General features: G+C 40.2%; 1 protein-coding gene across 2 annotated transcripts; it reads right to left on the bottom strand.

Annotated features, from left to right (window-relative positions):
* Window positions 1–3,580: 3,580 nt before the first annotated feature.
* On the bottom strand, window positions 3,581–15,278 carry abcd4 (ATP binding cassette subfamily D member 4). Of its 2 annotated transcripts, XM_088647998.1 has the most exons (19): window positions 14,867–15,278; window positions 13,740–13,858; window positions 13,157–13,284; window positions 12,485–12,624; window positions 11,737–11,853; window positions 11,071–11,196; window positions 10,742–10,792; window positions 9,854–9,948; window positions 9,224–9,345; window positions 8,415–8,506; window positions 7,622–7,711; window positions 7,089–7,294; window positions 6,185–6,276; window positions 5,720–5,756; window positions 5,445–5,494; window positions 5,290–5,342; window positions 5,124–5,200; window positions 4,436–4,551; window positions 3,581–3,943 (listed from the first exon to the last, which is right to left on the bottom strand). In XM_088647998.1, exons 1-19 carry the CDS (start codon window positions 14,905–14,907, stop codon window positions 3,875–3,877), a joined length of 1,821 nt encoding a protein of 606 aa, XP_088504124.1. In that variant the 5' UTR covers window positions 14,908–15,278; the 3' UTR covers window positions 3,581–3,874. The 2 variants fall into 2 exon arrangements, with proteins under 2 accessions (XP_088504124.1, XP_088504125.1); XM_088647999.1 differs by lacking the exons at window positions 13,157–13,284; window positions 14,867–15,278.
* Between the last annotated feature and the right edge of the window lie 2,381 nt (window positions 15,279–17,659).

Raw genomic sequence — 17,659 nt, 5'->3', positions numbered from 1 at the left:
ACGCCCACACCAGTAAAACATGAAAACTCCACATGTCATATAAACATCTGTGTTTTTATATTGTATACAGAAAATTGTATACAGAAATATGGTATACAGAACCACATCTTTGTTGCAATTAAGTATTGGCTTACTGGTGAAATTTTCACAGTTCAGATTTACTACACTGACCACAACAAGTTCACAGATTCACATGGAAAGATCAACAGATTGACAAAGTTAGTGGGGAAATGGCATTTTTTGCAGCGGGTGCTCTAACATTTCACTAAACAGACATAAGAATGGCAGATTCATTATGCATTATCAACGTTTGTCATCGACAGGATCGGTCTAACGGGGATATCTGTGAAAGTAAAGTGTATGACCACTGTTGGAAGCAATACAATTTGTACATCTGTGACTTGTGCAAAGTACTAGTTTGAGATATATATACATACTATAGTGTGATGTATCTAGTAAATACATTATTTTTTCCTGTTAGGATTTAAGCTCCTATTAGTGCTAAACAAGTCCCAACCAACCACAGCTTGCGTCTTTAATGATGCAAATAATTGCCTCAGGTTTGCCCTTGGGAATTGTTAATCCTTATAAAACACTGGAAGCAGTGGCAAGCGCTGATCAGAAAATGTACAGCTTGGTTTTATCATGTGTCTGTGCTGTTCTGGGAATATTTGGCAACAGCCTGGTCATTGCCATGAAGAAGAAGAGCAAAAGCAGAGCGCGGTTCAGTAGAATGCTGGAGATCCACATTGCCTGCGGAAACACACTCCACCTTGTGTTCAGAGTCCTGTCCGTGACAGTGCCCATGTCCTTACCCTTCTGCTACCCCATGAGTGGTGCCTGCAAGTTTGTGACCTCGGTGATGCACACGGGCCGCAAGGTCAGCGTGTGGTGCATCGTCATCCTCAGCTGGTACCGCTTCTGCAAGATGAAGAGGACTACCCACGTATCTCTCTGGGTCTCCAGACTCGAACGTTCTACCAAGGTCAGCATGTTCCTGGCGTTCCACTGGCTGGGCTGGGGCCTGCTTTATGCCCCTTTATTCCTGATCCGCGAGACCCTGGGCAACAACTCCACGAAGACCTGCATCTGCTCCGTGGCCAACGTCGCAGGAAGAGAATCCCGATTCCTCGTCATCTACAGCACCCTGTACCTGCCAGTGCTGCAGTACACGGCCGCTGTTTTAATGACTGCCTTCAACGTCAAGACCCTGCACTTCCTGTTCAAGTGCCATGCCCATGTGTCCTCCTGCAGCGACACATTGGCGCGGCGAGAGCTGCGCCGGGAGCAAGGTGCGGCCGTGACGCTGCTGTGCCTCGTGTGTGTCTACGACACCTGTGTCCTCCTCCAGTCCATACTCACTTATGGCTTCATTGGCACACTTTCTGCCGACATCGGGAGGACGGTGTTTGACTTGTATGGCACTCTGATTCCTTATATCATTCTATTAGGGCACCAGGATGTCAGACTGAAGTTGACCAGCTTCTGGGCAAGGTGCTGCACAACACCACCTCGGCCAGATCCCGCGGCCAATATCATATCTGTGTCTTAAGAGACAGTCAAAGGCTTTTTCCTGTGCTGATATACAAGGTTTGAGAACCGGTGCCGGACAGTTTATTTCCATGTAGCATCACGCAAAAGCTGAAAACAAAACGTTCTTAGGATGTCGACGAGGTCCGCAGAGAGGACTTCGTCTGTTGTGTCGAGTATGGATTGTGTACCACTTCTAATTGGCTGTATTGAGGTGTTTTGCAACGTTTACTGCTGCTGTTGCTTTTTGGTAACACATACTGTACACGTTAAGCAGCACAGGCAAGTAAAACTAAATTATTTGATTTCCTGTACATTTTTCTGCTTTTTCTCAGATACACTTCGCATTTTAATTACGTGTCAGGGTTTATTTTGTGTTATTTTGCAAATATCAGATAGAGCCATGGGAGTCAGTTTTAATTTGTGTAATACAACTACTGTTTTCCAAGCTACATGCATGATTGCACTTAATAGCACAAAACTATAGTTTAGGATTATCTGCATGTTAAAATATATTCTTATCCTCTTTTCTCAGTGTTGATTTGCATCCTGTCTTATCAATATGGTAGATGAGAATTGTCAGTTTTCTGTATTGTCAGTTCTTTAACTGCATTATTATTTTTCTAAATCCTGGAATTATTTGGTTTTTGTACCTTAATTTTTTAAAGAAATATTTTGTGTTTTTGATATAATACTACAATATTTTAAATGTATACTTTTTCAAGGTGCTTGAAATGCTCTTTCATATTCATTTGTAAAATGGTATGATATAGCAACTTGACTGCATTTTCTCAGTCCCATTTCATTCCCAGTTTTTCCCAATTAGTAGGAACATTATCATGAAACATGATCATTTTCATTTTATTTATTATAGAAGGTAATCATTGCTGTAGTAATACATCCTACTGTCTGGACAGGTTGAAATATAAATTGTTCAGCATAATTTATAACAACATTGAATGATTTCTATAATAACCTAGAAGTTAAGATTTTTAAAATTTGAAACAGTTCTAACAAACTTCAGAAATTGTTGCATTTTAGCAAAACAATTTTGCAAAACGAGAAAAGGAGAATTTTTCAAATGTACAATAAATTTCCAGTTTAATAAATAATGTGGTTACACAAAATCTAATTAAGAATATTAAACATACAGCTGTTAAATATAAATTCAAAAATCAATCAACATTTTATAAACAAAATGATCAATTTTTGTCTTTACACATTAAAAGTTGCATGAAAACATGTTCTTCTTATATAAAATCTAAGTTCATTGGACACAACCAAAGTATATTAGCATGCAAGACAGGAGTGATACTGTTTAGAATTTAATTTAAATCATGACTGGAAAAAATTGTGTCCCTAAACTATATTTTTGCAATAATTCAATTCACACTTGACTGCCACCAGAATGGAACTACCCTGGCAACACCAAATAAGTCTTGTAGTGACAATTCAAGGAAATAAAATAATCCGTCCTTTGGGATACGCATTAAAGGTCAGTTTTAATTAATGCAAAACTTTGGAATGGAATAACAGACCTTTCCCTTATGCTTTATACAGTATGCTTAAAAACACAGTAACTAGAAGTAAAGAAGTGTTGCTGGTCAAGACCAGTCGTGAAAAGCTCTGCTCTTGGCTGATTCTAAAAAAAAAATCCATAAGACCTGTGCATTTAGTCTCATTAACAGTACATACATAAGGAGAAAACGTGGTCAGATTAAATAAAGTAGATGAAGGTTTGACATCTTTTTTCTGTATTAATGGCCAATGGTGAACCCATTCTACAAAGAACAGCTCTTAGTTTCACTGCAGTTCATTAAACTGTTTGCTGGTCATTCACTAATAGGACATCTGAAAGCCCTATTAGTGACATGATGTCAGTATATTACCTTTCTGTTCTCCCAATTGTGTTGAGTTTGCTATATAGAATTATATAAAACTGTGAATTTTCTTTGTTGTTTATACCATCTTAAAAACCTTTTTCAAGATTTGCTTCCCTCGGCCTTATTTTATGACATCTTTTTAAAACAAACTAAAAGAGGAAACAGACACTGGTAAAAAAGGCCTTTAATGAAGACAAAATCACATTATTAAGCAGCAACCAGGTATGTTATATTACAGTACATAGTAACATGGTATATATTACATGCAGTGTAAGCATCAATATGCATTTTCAGATCAGAAAATAATACTGGGCTTTTTTCTAGCACTTATATGAAAACAGAAACCCCTTCAAGGTTTATTGCTGCATTTTCCTTCACAACAGGTGTCCGTCTGCCAAAGAGCTCCACAGTGCTGCTCTACTGGAATCTTGCCCAGAGAACAGCTTTGCCTCTCTGTGGTTTTACTCTTTTTTCAGACTGGCCAGCTCCCATCTCCCATCCCCACACAGCTTCAGCCTGGTGTCATGAAACTGAAAACAAAGAAACGCAGACACCTGACAGGTCTGGAGGGTCAGCCTTAGGTAACTCACACCACTTTAAGCACAGCAAACGGCTGGGTGTGCACTGGGAAGCACACTGAAGTACAGATCATTCCAAACAGAAGACCGAAAGAAGGGCGGGAACTAGGTGAAAAGTCTTGTGCCACCATAAAAAATAAATCCGTACTTCTGTACTGACTGTCCAATGAAAAGGGTGATTATGTTGCTTTCACTGAAGTTCCTGGAAATGAGCCATTATGATAGAAAAAGTTTGAGAAGCCCACTCAAGTCATCTGATATAGTATTTGTAATTTAGTTAGATATTCATGATCAACAACCTACCCTGCGTGTTATTATGAAGAACCTGAGGTATGATGTGATGTAAGAGATGGAAGACAAGACTTGATGGGTTGGTTTTAATCCCTTCTCCAGAAACGCAGAGAGCCTGTGTGGGGGCTCAGACAGGGCCGCCAGGCCAGTTACCTTCTCCAGGCTGCTGCGATGACCCAGGCTGATGACAGTCATGCCCAGCTGTTTGCAGGCACGGTACAGCTGTTCCTCTGCTTCCTCAGTCAGCGCGCTCGTCGCCTCGTCCAGCACTGCCACAGGGACACCGGGAGCGTGTACACAAGACAAACGTCAGCACATATCCCACCGGTGCTGCCCCTGAATAACCCTGGCTGGGGATTGAGAGCTCTCCTCGGGCTCTTCTTCACCCCAGTCTCCTCTACAGACAAGAACGAACGCGCTGTTGATATCTTCCCCCCCAGAAAAAGTAAAGGAGGATGGATGAGCCACAGCAAGTCAATGGAAAATTCCCACCAATGCTGGAAGTGCAACTACATGTTGGCGATGTTTGACAATGATAGTCAGCATCCATAACGCCAAAGATACCAGACTGAACTGCTCCCCTGTCAGGTCAGTGGAAACTGGTCACATTGTAAAACTACTCAACTTTTCTTTCTTACTATTCTTACTATTATGGACTTCATGCTGCAGGTTTTCAAAGATTTCATTCTATTGAATGATTCATTTTTATGACTGTACAGTATAAATATGTTGAGCAATAGATGTATGACGTAGGAGTCTGCCAGCCCTTGCAAAACGGATTGTTTATGTTGATACAAAATGATTAATAGTTACACAAAATTCAAAGAAAGTATAATCAAACCTGCGTATTTGGGCTGCAGATAGAACAGTCGAGCAAAGGACAGCCTCTGCATCTCTCCCGGCGATAAAACATCATACCTACGTAAAGAAACAGGCACACAATAAACTCCAAACGTCACATCGCTGCTTACTCATTTCCACACCACAGACCTTTGTAGCAGTATTACCAGTTCCAGTCCACGTTCTCATCCAGCCCTCCTGTCCTTTTCAAAAGGCCAGGCTGCAGAATAAAATAACTGTTAGTAGTAGTCAACTGGAATTAGTTAACAATTCGATTCAAATATTGACGATGCTATCAGGTCACTGGCACGTGCCAACTCACCACTCCAGCCAGCTCTAGAAAGCGAAGTATTCTTTCATCATCAGCAGAACCTGCAAAAGGTACCCATCAGGTAGACTGTTTATGAGCAGAAATATCAAAGTAGGAACAAACATTTCAAGTAGTTTCTGAGTCATTCATTTTCACGTCAGAAAGTAAATCTGGAGATATACAATGCAAACAGTCATTAAGTGCTAGAAGATACTATTTTGATCAGAATAATAAGCAATTATTATATACATTCCGTTCACACACATATAATACAAAATCATACAAACCTGTCACAGGGTATATCTTCTTCAAAGGATAGATGACCTGTTCAACAATAAAGAAATATCACAATTAACCAACTACACTAAACCTAAACATGAAATATGAACCACATTACTATTGTAGAGATCCCATTACATTTATTTTAAAAAATGAATGAACAAAAACAAAATGTTTACCTTTCCTAGAAATGTCAAGTTTCTATACGGTGTTTTTGGAAATGCTCAAATTCAGCAGGTCAGTAAACTACTCCACTACAGAGGGTGATAGTGTGCTTACCTACGACAAAAAATACGATTTATGTGTTTTAGAGTAATTGCTGTGGATCACAGGCCATTTTCAAAGTCTTGGAACACTCAAGCAACAGAATCTGACTTCTCTCAAGTTGATCATCACAAGGGGTTTAAAGAAAACAGATGTGTGGTGCAATTTCAAGCTGTTCATAGGGATGTGGGGTTCATTCAGCTCTGTACCTGCTCCCTCAGGGTTCCATCTGTCAGGTAGGGCTTCTGAGGTAGAAAAAGTATCCCATGGGGCCCAAAACATGCATTCATCTGAAGGTAGCCTGGAAAAGCCAGATATAAAGCTGGTTTGTGCCAATGAAAAACATATATGAATTGTCAAGCAGAGGAATAAAGAAAATGTCGACAGCTACAGTATGTTGATCATGGAATCGTGGAAAGAAGGTTTTCTTGCTCAAAAACCACGTAAACCAAAATCAGATCTTTACTGGTAAATCTTAAGTTCCAATAATGGCCATGGTAAAATCTCAAACCTTAACCTTAGCAATAATATGAAAATTAAAAGTTTTATTCTGATCCTAACTTTAGCTCCACTCCAACCTTTAACAGAAGAAAAAGGAGCAAAGGAATTTTGGATTAATGTCAAATTAAGGATTCAAACTGTATAGGCACAAATGTATTTTGGTGCTATATTGAAATTTTTTGAGAGTTTATATCTGGGATACATTTAGTTTAAGGTCTCTGAGGAGACACAAATTAGGTACGATTAATCTAGATCTTATGCTCTGTTCATTTAAGGGTAAAAAAAAACATAACACAAAATGTTTAACAGTATTTAACAAGATCTGGAATCAGTGTATACATTTTTTAACCATCAGTATGAAAAGCAAATAATACCGTCAATATGAAAGGTAAACATTACAGACTCATGACAAGGGGACCAAGCTGAAAAAAAAAGTTTTCAATTTAAAAAAGAAAGCATTTCACGTTTTTGTTTCTGAGAAATGGGGTACCCACTGTAAGTACTGTTTTCATGTAATCCGACATAAAAAGAATGACTACAAATTCAGCAAAGCTCCTTTTTTCATCCAGCAAAGCAGAATTTGAAATCACTATGGCAACGAAGTCCTCTTACCACTAGAGGACTCCCACAGCCTGTTGAGGACCCGCAGTAAGGAGGTCTTCCCAGTGCCTGTATTCCCCACCACCAGCAGGCTATTGCCCTGAGTGACCTTCAGGCTGAGGTCTCTCACCAACAGCTCATCAGAGTAAGGTGATTTGTACGACAACCGATCAAGAACGAACGCTGTGTCTGAGGAAGCAGCTGGTGGATCCATGTTGCTATAGGTAGAGACAAATGCCTTATTGAAATGCGTTACTCATGAAGTACTGACTACAGCGGTAGTAATTACACTTGTTCGTTTATAAACATGGGCTAGCAGGCTACATAAGTAAACAACAACAAAATACTACAAACGGTGGTAGTTCAGCTGATTTAAGCCAATAACTGATTCAGTTACATTACAAAATTAAAGCCAATAACTGATTCAGTTACATTACAAAAAACGGTTCACAATCCTCTCCAAGACTAGGAGTGACTATCACTGATTAATCCTTGAACAAAAAAAAATACCTCTTTAAAACTTTAAGAAACAATCCCTCTCTTACTTGTCAAAGTCAAAGCACTCCCCTGAAGCTGGATCGTAGTCACACTGCTTCCAAATGATGTCCTCCATCACCTCCCTCAGCTCACCAATCCTGTCAACACACAAGTTATAAGGCACCACCTGGCTGGAGAACACAGTGGCAGCCTGATTATCAGATCACAGACTGAATCTGTGATGCCTGGGCTCTTCTAAAAGTGTTTTTAGATATTAGGCCTAGCCCTCTGGAAAATGATAAAGGAAAACATGTTCCAGGAGAGTCTCGGTGTGCTTGTCTTCATCCCAGCCAGAAGAATCCTATTCTTTCAAAGTTGTAGCTTATCCATCCATTAACATAAGCACTAAACATCCATCCATTTTCTAACTGCTTTACCAATACAAGGCTGAGAGGAACTTTATGCATGAAAGACAATAATCTATTATTGAACAAAAACCTTAACAATTAAAGGGAATCACCCAGTTTTAAAATAATACTTCTACACCTTGAAAGAAAACCAAAACCTTAAAAGACGTATTATTTCTAGGACATAAAGCCCGTGACATACATTTTCTATTGAAATATTTCTATTTTTTGTAATTAAGAGTTTAGAGTTTCAAGTCAGTGTGACAGCTTAATTCAAGTACATGTAATGCTCAGCATTTGTGAAACTATTTAAAATATATATATATATTTTAATATTTATAAAATATTCTTCTTTTGGTTTGAATAAAAGAAAAAACAGAAAAGTTCCTCGTCTCAATCTTGGCAGCAGAGACATTGTGTCCTAGAATCCTGGAATGATGAGGTGAGGTGTTACCTGTGAGTGTATCCAGCCACATCAGACACTGTGGTAGACAGGTCTATCAGCTGGCTGAAGCCATTTATCAAGTAAATGGAGACAAAGGCATTCTGTGAAGAGAAGCGAAAGGTAAGGCAATTCCAAGAAAATTAAATGTAATCCTAGCTGAACTGCCTCCTTGGTGTCACTTCACATTCTTCTTTATCCAGTGGGTCTCACTGCGAGAGGATTAAATTGGAATTTTAGTGGAAAACACTGCCATCTACTGGGCATTTGTGAGGGTGCCATTTACCCTTTCCTTTCTTGTCGCTGCTATGGCTGGATTCATTTATAACATCGATTAACAATCAGTGGCATCTACATAGTCCTTTCTCAACTCAAACAACTTCACTGAATGGAGGGGACCCACTGAACCCCCTCCTATGAGACATGCAGAAACAATTCGTTACCAGCAGCCCCAATGTGTAGCAGGTCAGGAGAAGTAAGAAACTGCTTCACTAGTTGAATAAAAGGGGGAAAAGAGGGAGGACAGATTACTCAAAGACCAAGGAGAATTCAGATGGAATACTATGATTAACACCCTACCTACCTGATTAACTACAGGGCTATCTCCTCTGTTAGATCTTCAGGTTCAAGAATGTTCAACAAAACAAACCATAAAAAATATTCTTGAAAATAAGTTTTAAGCCTTAAAAGATGCAAATTTGGAAGTACACGCTAAACCATTCAACCCTGGTTTTAAAACTTTAACATAAATGGCCTCATCAACATCACCAACTGTGCAAAAGCACCACGGACCTTGTGCCTTCGCCCTCACATGCACAAACCTTGCTGATGAGAGCGCTCAGCTCCCCTGGCGTCAGGGTGTCGTACACCCCTGTGAATATGGGAATGGCAACTATCGTGTAGCTGAGGATGCTTCCCAGGTAGTCAAAGGTGTTCACTCCAACTGCAGAGAGGAGGTGGTGAAAAGGTCAGTGACTGGAGTCTGAGCTTTCAGAAACTGATGCAATGTTTACCATTGCATCATAAACTATGTAATGCATTATTGCTTATACTTTGCATTCCCCTTCTGTAGTCACACACTTCCAATTGCAATTTAGCATCTGTGTGGGGCTGTGGTGCTCCCAAGAGGTGTCTGGGGCTGTGCACTGTTCTACTGCTGCTTGACACCTTTAGGAATGGTGAAAGGCAAGAATATATTCATTTATTTTCCAAAAATATATTTTGTTGAAGGGGCCTCTGAGGCATGCTGGCCATCAGTCCTGTTTCACAGCTCTTGGATCCCAGATTCTCCCTGTGTGCCAGTGTGTGTGCCCTGTGATGATGGACTGGCATCCTGACCAGGCTGCTGTCAGCCACCGGAGCCCTTCTGATAATGGGTGCGTATTTTATTTGCAGATGTTAGGCAATGCCCAGATTGGGGGGCAGGATAAGCATGGCAAAGGAACTCTTACTGTAAAGCCAAAACTCTTTGTTCATCAGGCTCCTCTGGGTGTGCAGGAGGCTCTGCAGTCTCCTGTCAGTCCTCATGTGCTCCACCTTACCTGCCCTGCAAACACAGCATGGAGAGCACAGCTAAGACTGCACCTAGAATTTCACTGGGCCAGCTGTGATGAAACAGGAACACTGTGTGTGTGTGGGGGGTAAATTACAACCTACAGTGCTGCCAATGACATCTGTTGATTGGGTTTGCAGTTTTGCTTTGAATGTTAACAAACTTAAAAGTACTTTTTAAATGTACGCACAGTGACATCAGCTGTAATAACAATTCCTTACATTTGTGTAATACTTTGAATATAAGGGAGGCCACTGCATCCGCTACTGAAGTGGGGCATCCTCCTGTGTGATGCCTGGCAGCCAGTACGCTCCAGCAGTCCCACTACACAGCAGATCAGGTGGAGACATCAGCACCTTCTAGGCCACATTGACTCCTGCCACCAGACTGGGGTCACTGATTTAGCGATTCTGGTCAAAGGAATGGGTGCCACCTACAGTTCCCACAACATTGATTGTCCTTAGGGGTCCAGCATCCCAGTAATGTTTCTGACATCTTACAAGATCAGACTACAAGCTGATAAAGCCAGGGACCACTGGGAATACATTGCAGATTATGTAACTCTCGCCTACAGACCTGCAATTAAACATCTTAAAGAACTGGGATATCAAATGAATGAATGAAGAAAGACGATCTTAACACAGCAAGCATGAAAATTTCCATATTCCCATGCTCTTGAGGAAAGAACGTCAAGTCACTGCATTGATGTGCTACTAATCCCAGACACTTTCATTGAGTTTAATCAGTTACTGATCTACTCTAAGTTATACTGTGGTGATATACTGACCTGTAGAAGGCTGCAGACTCTGCATTGACTCGGATCTGCATGTGCTTGAACCTTAAAAAGGAATCAAAGGTACAAATTACCAAATAGGTGTGAAATGCTCTGGTAGCAGCAGCTTGGCAGCACAGAAACACTTTGCAAATTCAGTTTAATTTAACACAGTGAAGCTCTGAGTGACACAATTAGTCCAAAGCAACGGCACTTGCAGTTTTATGTAATTAAAAGGCAGTCATGCTGTACCCAAAGAAAATTAGGATGCACTCTCATTTTAATGCATTTTCCTAATCAATCAAAAATTAAAGTCAGAGGTAGGAAAGGAAGGCAGTTCTCACCTAAAGTCTCCTTCCAGTTTTTCCTGCTCCACCAAAGTTGACACAATGGGGCCCATTAGCACTTTATTCACAATGGTCCCAATGACAAAATACCCAAAAATACTCACAGGGCCCACCCAGCCAGTGCTGTCAAATAAAGATTCAAAGAAAGATGGTATTTTAGTGGAGGAAAAAAGGTTGCACTGAAAAAAAAAATTGCATGCACTGCATGGAACTACTATTTAAGAACAAATCCCCCTCTATGAATTGGCTTCATTACTCTGCTCTCCTCCCCACTGATCGCTGATGTGTGGTGAGCGTTCTGGCGCACTATGGCTGCCGTCGCATCATCCAGGTGGGGCTGCACATTGGTGGTGGTGGAGGGGAGTCACCATTACCTGTAAAGCGCTTTGAGTGGAGTGTCCAGAAAAAGCGCTATATAAGTGTAAGCAATTATTATTATTATTATTATTAAATGTGCAACCGTACAAATTAAGGACTCAGCACTGAAGATACTGATAGACATGGTGAACGCTCCATTATTAAGGTTAAAATCTAAACCAACATTAATGAACTCAAGGGGGTGAAACAATGGCTCCAACAGCTGAGTCTGGACTTGTGACATAGCTGGTTGAGCTCCAGTCTCAACATCATGCCCTCAGTGCATCGCTGCCGGTCTCTCTTCACCTGTGAAAGCACTGGTAGGTGTAATAGGCCAGAGTGAAGGGAGAGATGATCAGCCTGCTTGCCATGGTGCTCATCTGCTTACAGAACCTCTCAGTGTCTTGACTGATTCGCTGGTCTCTGTAAAAATCACAGGACAGTTTCTTGCATTGGATAAGTCTATTTAACAGCCACCATTTAGCAGTACTGCATTCCTCGTAGAAGGATTGATAACTGTTACTTCCAATCCCATCACTATAAAAGAAGTTTTGAAACAGGCTACGCTCTCAATTGTTGTCTAGTTGAGATTTACCCCCACATTACAAGTTAGTACCCCTGCAATCTCTCTCCCAGGTCCCAGCCCTGAATGAACAAACTATTTGATAATAAAAGCAGGAATTTTTCATTAGTGCATTCCAGTCTGTGAATTTTTTCTGGCAAAGAATGAATTGTGCCTATGCAGTACCCAGCTTCACGATGTTAACTTTGATCATTTTTATTTCGGATCCCAGGCTTAGTCTGCCAAAACACCCACCTATTAAGCCCTGTACCTGAAAGCAGGTTTCTATTGGGTAGAAACAAAATGCCTCTAACAAACCAGAAGCAGCCATTAAGAACGAAGCAGACAGGCTGCTATTTTAATCTGGGTTCCAGTGATGTTCACTGTACTGACGAAGCCTGAGAATGGATGAAGTGAGAGGCGTAGGCATGTTGGGCACGCTGTCTCTCACTGGCGCCACAGGTCTGACTAGTTGTTCAACAGTGAGCATACGGGTTGTCGATGTCCTTGCGCAGCACATTCAGGGTGTAGTACACTCTGCCCTGGAAGTAGTCCCGGTGCAGGCACTCTGTCAGGCTCTTCCGCCAGCTCACATACATCAGGCTAGAGATGTACTGGTCCAGACTCTTCAGCTGGGACCAAGAGGATTAAAGAAAACGCTGTCAGAGGCTGCAAAAGTATTCTTTTCAATTGCAACTTTCTGTCCCCACCAACATAGAACAACCCCACACTGTGCGCTGAACCCTACTTTCAAAAAGATCTAAGTATCAAAATCTTCATCATATGTGTCTTTTTCATGCTCAGAAACAGAAACTACATGATCAAAATCAATGAATTATGACCACAGTTATCCCAAAACCCAAGGTTTGAAGTGACATACGTTAAAATAGAGCTCATTGTTGACCTAATCACATGAAATAGAAATTCCCTGAGTCTGAACCAGTGGCTGGTGTCTTAGTGAATCCAGCACAACTGACAGTGCTGTGATAGTAAAGGTCACCATCACAACTCTTTCAGCAATGATTGAAAGATTCACCTGATCACATATCTGACGCAGGTACAGACTAAGACAAGGTTCAGAACATTAAAATTGATTTTAAACACAGCTTATATTATGGCTTTTTTCACTTGAAATTCTTGCCTTTCTCGTTCCTTTTAACATACCGTGGAGTTCAATACAATTAAAAAGACAGCGACCACCGACAGGCTCTTAAAGCCTTTTAAGTCCTTGTCAGATAGAGTCTTGTAGTACTTGCTTGGGAGGACTCCAACCTGGTAAATGATGAGCTGTTCTGAAAAGCACACAGTCGTTTCGAATTCAGAATGAATGAAGCATTTATAAGGATGTGCATTCATGTATATTCACACTTTAAACACAATGTAATCTTCACAATAATCCCATTCAATACAGTGTAAAATCAGATATTTTTGTGTTTTAATTCAGATATGTTGTCACTGAAGAAACGTAAGGCTTTGGGTTCACATTTTCTGGTAACAGCCTGTGCATTAATTTTGAGATACTCTAAGGATACCTTCACAGCCACAAAACCATTAAAAGTGATTTTGAAATTCTCTATTTTGCACCATTGTGAATAGTGTATTTTCCCCTCCATTAGTTAAAACAATTTTAAGTACTTATTACAGTTAACATCTAATTTATTAAACTTCACAAGGACATACATTTCAGGCTGGGGGTGATAACTGGAGACATTATGCTGACATAGTTTCCTGATTTTGGCACACTTACCAAAAAGGGTCACTAACAGAAGTGTCCCAAACATCAACACATTCGGGGATGAGCAGGAAGGGAAGAGGATTTTCTGGATCCCACAGAACCTCCGCAGGAACTGAACGTCCAGTTTCGGGCTAAAAATATTAAGGTGTCTGTGTGTAACTCAGCACTGAACACAATCCTGAAGGATGAACCTTTGATCACAGATTTTACTTGTCTCCCTTTGAAGTAAAGCAGCCTAGGATACCCATATGGATTGTGCCTTATCACTGATAGTGGGACCAACCTATCGATATGCAAGATGCTGTAGTGATTATGGTGACATCACAAAAGGTCATATGATTAGTACATTTCTTAAAAGGCAAATCTGTCCAGTGATAGCAGCTCTTCATTACAGAGCCATTATTTACCTCTGTAATGGCTTATTTCTTAATTCATTTCTGATGTTTCTCAGTTCTACCATATCCAATTCATGTGACTAAAAGCACCAATATGTTTGCACATGTAATAACTGCCAAACACAACACAGCTGATTTGAGTTTTAACTTGTTTCTGTCATCAGTCCTGAGTGTTAAAAGTACTCTACTTTAAGAGTAGGATTTTAGCTTTTAGAAATTTCTGCAGACTTTGCTTGTTATTACCTCTGACTGAACAGTACTTACTAAATGCTCAACTGATAGCAAACAGACAGAGGGGAGTGACAGTGTATCAGACAAGCCAGCAATGTGCATTTATTCCTTCTGAAAAGGATCAGTTACATTTCAGGCAACGCACTTAACTGAGGGCAGTTCTGAAACTTAAAACTGTATTCTGGGTTGATACAAATCCCATCTGACATGTTAAAAGCCGAAAACAAATTTACAAAATATACTCCAAACAGAAAACTGAAATCAGCCTGTGTGATTAAGAACAAGAAGATACCGTTACTCCAGGAACAAGATCGATGCTACTGTACAGTGCACACATTTATAAAATAAAACTGTACCACACTACAACAGGCATTGCGTAATTTCACGACAGTATCCGGGAGTGCACGCAGCACCGAAAAGTTTTCATTAAGTTGTATATTTGATAATTTTCGAGGGTGGAAAATGTCGTAATCAAAATAGGAAGTTCTCACCACAAACGTAGAAACATCTTACCTTTTGCATTTTTGTGCTTTTGCTCTTCCGATATTTGGCATTTGTTTCAGTATGTTTAGCTAGACACACTCAGGGTAGTACCATGAATCTCACAGCACTGACGCTATAATACTTGAAACACGGGGAAGTGAATGACAGATATCATGATTTCTGAAGTGTGGCTGTCTGTCGATTGAACTTTGGAGCCTGAGAGCTGCACAGCTAAGTGAAAACCAAATCGAAAACAATCTCGAGTCGCGTGAAAAAAATGCACTTTTAAAAGCACCGTTTATTCTGCACACAATCACGAAACTTGCCTCCGCATATTAAAATGTCAGTTTTTCTCAAAACAACCTCTATGATTCTGGAAATGCAACTGTTCAAATCATGTGCAAGCTCAAAGAATTTCATTTCCTAGATTGAAAGACAAAAACCACAGAGTGGGGGGAAAAAAACACACTCTTCAAAACAGCCTGCCCTCTGTTGGACACAAATATGTATATCTAAGTGTATTTCATACTACTGTACAGTTCTGTACAGTGGTTCATTGAGGGGAATGAAAACATGGAAAAGGACCAAAAAAAAACAACAACAACTGGAATGTTTCTGATGGACCGAACATATGATTTTAATCTTCATGGAAACGATACTGAGAGTGATGGGCAAGGGGGGGGACACTTCACACAGAGCACTGAGAAAAGAGGCTCCCTGCTGCAGGAGTGTGATAGGTGTTAAGGTCCCTGCCCAGCTCATTCTGGATTGCACAAAGCCAAGATCAAGAACAAAGAGATGCAGGATTGTTAAAGGCCCACTCAGAAACCTGCAGCCCCAGCCCCAGAGAGCTTTAAAGACCCCCCCCAACAAAAACCTCCACCTGTGTGACAGACTGCCGGAGCCGGTCCTAATGTGACTCCATTTGCATTTCCAACACCTCGGGTCTGCCCTCTGTTTTCACAATCTCTGCAACACAGCCGTTAATCTGCACACGGAAGGTGAGTGATTGTCCAAGGTGAGGGAGGGAGGTGATTTCTGGAGTCCTGAGCAGTCAGCCATATCAGGCCAGTTGAAGTAGTATTGTCTAGAGAGAAACAGCACCAGGGACAGATTCTTTTCAGGGCTTGGGTTTGCACAGAAGTCTACAAAGGACTGAAGGGAAATGGAAAAGAACGTCCATTTTAAAGCCAAACGTCTGACCGTTTCTTCTGTTCATGTTACTGTAAAGTGTAAGGACATGAATATGTTCATAATACATTTTTTTTCAATGTAAATTAAACTATTTTTAAAACGGGGTTCAGTATTGTAGAGTTTCATTGCAAAGGGCATATTTCTTCTTTTTTAAGTACAGAGAGATCATAAATAACAAAATGAGCAAGTACACTGAGCTGCTGTCTAGCTGTTCCACTGTCCTTTGAATCACCTTAATTGCAAGAGGAGTGCCACATGTGTTTACACAATAATCATCTAGCAGTAGAGGACACACTGGCTAATCTGTGCTACACTGCTTCACCTGAGATTCCGAATCTTCACCTAAGATCTTCTGAAACCGACTGTCAGGCACAACAGACAATTTCAGAGATGCCATTGGACTGGTAGCCACACCTAAGAAACAAGAAAATACAAGTTTTTTACACACAATATTCTTTAAAACACTCCTTATGGCTTTGGATTCATTTATGTGACATCACCTTATTGTGTTGTACTGAATCATGGCCTTCTTTGTGTTAAATTTGCTTAATGTCCCAAAAAGCTGGTAAAGAACTTTGTCTTCTGTTGGTTTTTATCTAACAGTTTATGAAAGTCTAGGAGCTGGTGCTTAATGAGTCTGTTCTGTAAAACAGCTGGACTATTAATCCAGATATAAGAAACATCACAGGGGAAAGGAAGCCATTTGGTCCATCAATTTCATTCGGTATCAAATTAATTTTAATCAATCACTTGCATTTGTGTTTGCAAGTGTGAAGTACTTTTCATCCCAAAGGATCCCAAAGTGCTTCAGATATAAGAAGGGACCAATTTCATTCACTAGTGAAATACAGCACACAGCTGAGTGATGGATGGCAGCCATTCTGTCTTTACTTGTGGTACAAGTCTCTGTTCTCCTTTCCTTTAACTAGATCTTGTTCTTTTAAAATAATTTTCTAAAGTGTTTTCTTCTTATATTTTTCAGAATTGATTTATTAAAGCTGGCCCTCTGTTTCCTAGCCCTTGACTTACTTACTGTTGGGATGACGGTGTCCTGTGCTTCAGTCTTTCAACTATTGTTATCCAGTCTCTACAGAATCCATATCTGTCTTGTGCCGGACTACTTCTCTTAAGTTTCATTTTCTTTCTTTCACGGTCTGCTGTGCTGAAACTATAAAAGTTTTCTTTGGAGTCTACTCTTCCAGTCTCAAAATGTATATCACATTACACATGTTATGATCAGAGTGGTCTAACTATGTCGTTGCTTCTGTTTTCCTTATACTATCTTAAACTGCTTGAAAAGACAAGATTGATACAGGCATCCACTCAAGTAGGTACTTTGACAAACTGAGTAAGGAAGCAATTTCTAGCTGTTACAACTTCTCAATGTCGGTTTCAGCTCCAGCTTTTTCACAATCCATATAAAGAAAAATTAAAATACACCACACCTGAATATATAGAGGTCTGCAGCATACTCCTAACATTCTGTCTTTAAAAAAAATTATAACTAGTATATAGTTTCTGCACATTTTTGTCCGAATATAGTTTCATATAGTTTCTGAAGCAATTGATTCCTGAAAGTGGGTTATCTTAAGTGATTCTAGTATTTCTAACGGTTTTCTGTCTTCTATG

The sequence above is a fragment of the Lepisosteus platostomus genome, chromosome 10 (genome assembly GCF_059453375.1).
Source record: "Lepisosteus platostomus isolate fLepPlt1 chromosome 10, fLepPlt1.hap1, whole genome shotgun sequence".
Lineage (NCBI taxonomy): Eukaryota > Metazoa > Chordata > Actinopteri > Semionotiformes > Lepisosteidae > Lepisosteus > Lepisosteus platostomus.
The sequence above is the reverse complement of the archived record's forward strand: the minus strand, read 5'-3'. Positions and strand labels throughout refer to the sequence as shown.

What these genes read in the sequence shown, in the direction of transcription:
- abcd4 (XM_088647998.1), bottom strand. Translation starts at nt 14,907, where the DNA reads ATGCCAAATATCGGAAGAGCAAAAGCACAAAAATGCAAAAG. An exon ending in GAGTCTGCAGCCTTCTACAG is followed by an intron (nt 9,949 to 10,741) that starts GTCAGTATATCA and finishes CTGTGTTTGCAG; the next exon opens with GGCAGGTAAGGTGGAGCACA. An exon ending in GAAGATATACCCTGTGACAG is followed by an intron (nt 5,495 to 5,719) that starts GTTTGTATGATT and finishes TACCTTTTGCAG; the next exon opens with GTTCTGCTGATGATGAAAGA.